At 38.3% G+C, this 3,451-nt stretch overlaps 1 protein-coding gene across 1 annotated transcript; it reads left to right on the top strand.

The window, feature by feature from the left end:
* The first annotated feature begins 490 nt into the window (after positions 1–490).
* On the top strand, positions 491–996 carry LOC139703544 (uncharacterized protein CXorf51A-like). Its single transcript, XM_071607047.1, has 2 exons — positions 491–616; positions 775–996. Exons 1-2 carry the CDS (start codon positions 491–493, stop codon positions 994–996), a joined length of 348 nt encoding a protein of 115 aa, XP_071463148.1.
* The last annotated feature ends 2,455 nt before the right edge of the window (positions 997–3,451 follow it).

The following is a 3,451-nucleotide window of genomic DNA, read 5'->3' as shown; positions in this document are numbered from 1 at the left end:
TTAGGTACATTATCCAAAATACTAACTAATGGCTAAGGGAAAGATAGCAGAATGAGTTTGTAGGAGTAGCTTTGGGGAATACTTTGGTAGAGGAAGATCTCTACCACCTGTACTACCACTATTGAACACTATATAAGAATTAGGGTCGGGTGGCTCTTTCAGGTATATTAAAGAAAAGTCTCCTTTGCCCAACCAGATCATTTTTGCCTTCCTAGCATCTCCTCTCCCCCACATCCCAGAAGTGCCAAGAGTGTTGATTTGCAATATCTAAGCTATAGCCTGGTTTCCCTAGCAACCTCCCTAGCCTCTTCATGTACAGAAGTGTCAGAGAGAGTGCTTTGTGAGGTCTAACCTCCTCCTTAGTCCTCATTGGCTGGGGAGTAACTTGCTGGCCAATGAAGGCTGAAGGGTGTGGCCCTTCATTGTCTTGGGAGGACATATATGCCTAGGATCCTTACAGCTCTTCAGAAGACCACTGGGAGGCTTCAGTATGGCTAAGGCAACCAAGAAATCACAGAAGCCTAATGCAGATATGGCCCAGTCAACATCATCGATGAAAGAAAGAAAGAATATGAAGACTTCCTATCATCACTCCAGATGCGGAAGAGGCAGCAAGGTAAGATAACCCAACCCAAGCTTCTCCTTTCTGCATTCATTCCCCACGACCTAAGACTCCTATTTATTTTTCATCTGGCACAAACCCCTACTTCACATGTATATCCTATCTTCTTTTCCCAAACCAATGCCCTTATGGCCTCTCTGTTGTCCTTACAGATACTAAAGTCCACCAATAAGGGTAAAAAAACACTTCAAAATAATTCAAGCAAAAGAGACTCAGAAAAGCCTTCCACATCTCTGAAAAAATCTAAGAAAACTAAAGGAACAATACTCTTTGGTCATTATCATCGGCTAAATGAAAAACTGAATAGAGAGCCAGAAATGGAAAATACCCCAGAAACCTCCAGCATTTCAAGTGATGATCTGGACAGCAAGTAATTGAGTGGGGCCAGAGACCTCAGAATAATCTGCAGAGTGTCCAGAGGTCTGGCAGCTAAGAAATGGCTCAATTTTACCACAGGTTACTAACATTAATGGTGGTGAAAATAAAATCAATCTGATGTGAAAAGATGTGTATCTCTGTGAGCCTCTGATGCTGGAGTGGGAACAAATAAAAGGTAGAAGTAGGTGTTTGAGAAGGGAGAGATGTGGGATCTGTGGAGTTGGAGTTCAAAAGACAAATTGTTATCCACACATTGAAGGATAAAGACAAAGTGAGGACTGAGGACTGAAGACAAACTTCCTCTTTATACTTGATCCCACAGGCAAGGCGAAAAGGACTTCATGTTTCTCCCTATTTGTGTATGGCTTTAGTATGTAGATTTCCAGAAACTGTATAAGGTGAGGCATGTGAGTGGCAGTATCTCAAAAAATATACAAGGAGTCACCTGAGGAACACTGACCTCATAGTGGTGTTTGTTACTCCATACCCTATTATGTAAGCAACTAATGGCTCTCAGAAGGGCTAAAGAACTCACTCTATCATCCCTAGGAAAGTAATGGTGATTGAAAGAACAAATCCAGAACCAATCAGCCCACTTAAGAAATTTGGGGTAGAGTAAGCCATTGGGAGTGGTCTGCCTCATGTGCTGGCAAGAAAATGGAGCATTCATTGTTCATGGAGAAGTTTTAAGCAACATGGCTCCTCCTACAAATATCTTTAAGCTTTATCTTTTTCAAAGTTGTTTTCATCCATGAAAAGAGTTTCATGCTTAATTTATGGAACTATAATTGAAGCACAAGAACCTGTACGTGATTAAAAAGTTTGTATGTGGGCTGGGGTTGTGGCTCAGTGGTAGAGCACTTGTCTGGCATCTGTGAGGCACTGGGTTTGATCCTCAGCATCACATAATAATTAAATAAAATAAAGGTATTGGGTCCACCTACAACTATTTTTTTAAAGTTCGTATGTTTTATCACACACACACATACTAATCACAATTATAAGAGTGAATATATCCATCATTCCTTAAAATTTCCAAATGCTGTTAGTCCCTTTTGTGATAGTAAAATACCTGAGGATGGGTACTTTATTTTTTAAAAAAAGATTTCACAATTTTGGAAGCTGAAAGTCTGAGATTGGGCAGCCTCACCTAGTTGGCCTCTGATGAGGGCCTTCCTGCTATGTCATAACATGGGCTGATGGCTTCACATGATGAAGGAAGTATGTGTGTGTGTATGTGAGAGGTAAATCACATGGAAAGAGAGAAACAGAGTAGGAAAGGGTCAAAATTGCTCCTTTATAACATCTCTTCTCTCATGGAAACAAATTCAGTCCTACAATCAGCATGATGAGCATTAGTATCTTCAGAGGGGTGATTATTAAAGGGGTGATCATCTCCCACTAGGCCCCACCTCTTAAAGTTGTCTTCCAACCTTTCAATACCAAATATACTGGGGACCAAACCATATTCAAACTACAGCATGCTTCTTGGCAATATCTCCCTCCTACCCCTCCCTGTACCCCCATCTCCAGGTAACTACTGTCTTGCTTGTGGCCACTATCAGTTTCCATTTTCTAGAGGTTTATAAAAATGGAGTCATGAAATATATACTCTTTTTTTCATCTAGCCTCTTAGAAAATTCTTCTCACCCCTCAAAAATCTTTTATTGTTTTAATTTCTAAAAGATGCCTGCAGTCAGTAAGTTTTTTTTTAAGTTATAGTTGGACACAAAGCCTTCATTTTATTTATTGAATTTTATGTGGTGCGGAGGATTGAACTTAGTGCCTCACGTGCTAGGCGAGTGCGCTATCACTGAGCCACAACCCCAGCCCTGCTAATAAGTTTTAAATGTGTATATATAAGGTACAAAAAGGACATTATTAGCACTTGTACATTAATTATCAGATATATTATGTGAGGGAATTAATGTGGAGAAATTCTTGTTATACTATTAACCTTAGATATCATGTAATTAAGTTACTGCTTTCCTTTCTAAAGTAAGTTCCTCAGGATCTAGTATGGCTTGCAGTGCATTTCAGGCCACTATTCTGTGGTCTTGTATGACACATGTATTCTAGCACTTAAACAGCTGTTTCTAAATAAACATTGATAGCACGGTGATTGTAAAATAAAAGCAATAATATAAAAGAAATTAATTTCTTATGTGCTGTCATTTCATGAAGAGTTTATTTGTGCTCATGCTTAAATCAGTAAATCAAAGTGCAAATGAGAGTTTAAGTTCTTACATGATTTATGCGTGTACTTTGATGAAGTTGAATTATATCTTTAAAAGTAAATTTATTCTTGTTTAATTGTTCAATGTTTATTTAAAAAATATTAAATGTAACACCATATGGATGATTTATTAGTTGACTAGATTGTACCTTTTGCTTTTCTATCCATTATTACTTCTTGTTTAAATTCATGATTATTATTCTTCTATTGAAGAG

The sequence above is a fragment of the Marmota flaviventris genome, chromosome Y (assembly GCF_047511675.1).
Source record: "Marmota flaviventris isolate mMarFla1 chromosome Y, mMarFla1.hap1, whole genome shotgun sequence".
NCBI lineage: Eukaryota > Metazoa > Chordata > Mammalia > Rodentia > Sciuridae > Marmota > Marmota flaviventris.
The sequence above is the reverse complement of the archived record's forward strand: the minus strand, read 5'-3'. Positions and strand labels throughout refer to the sequence as shown.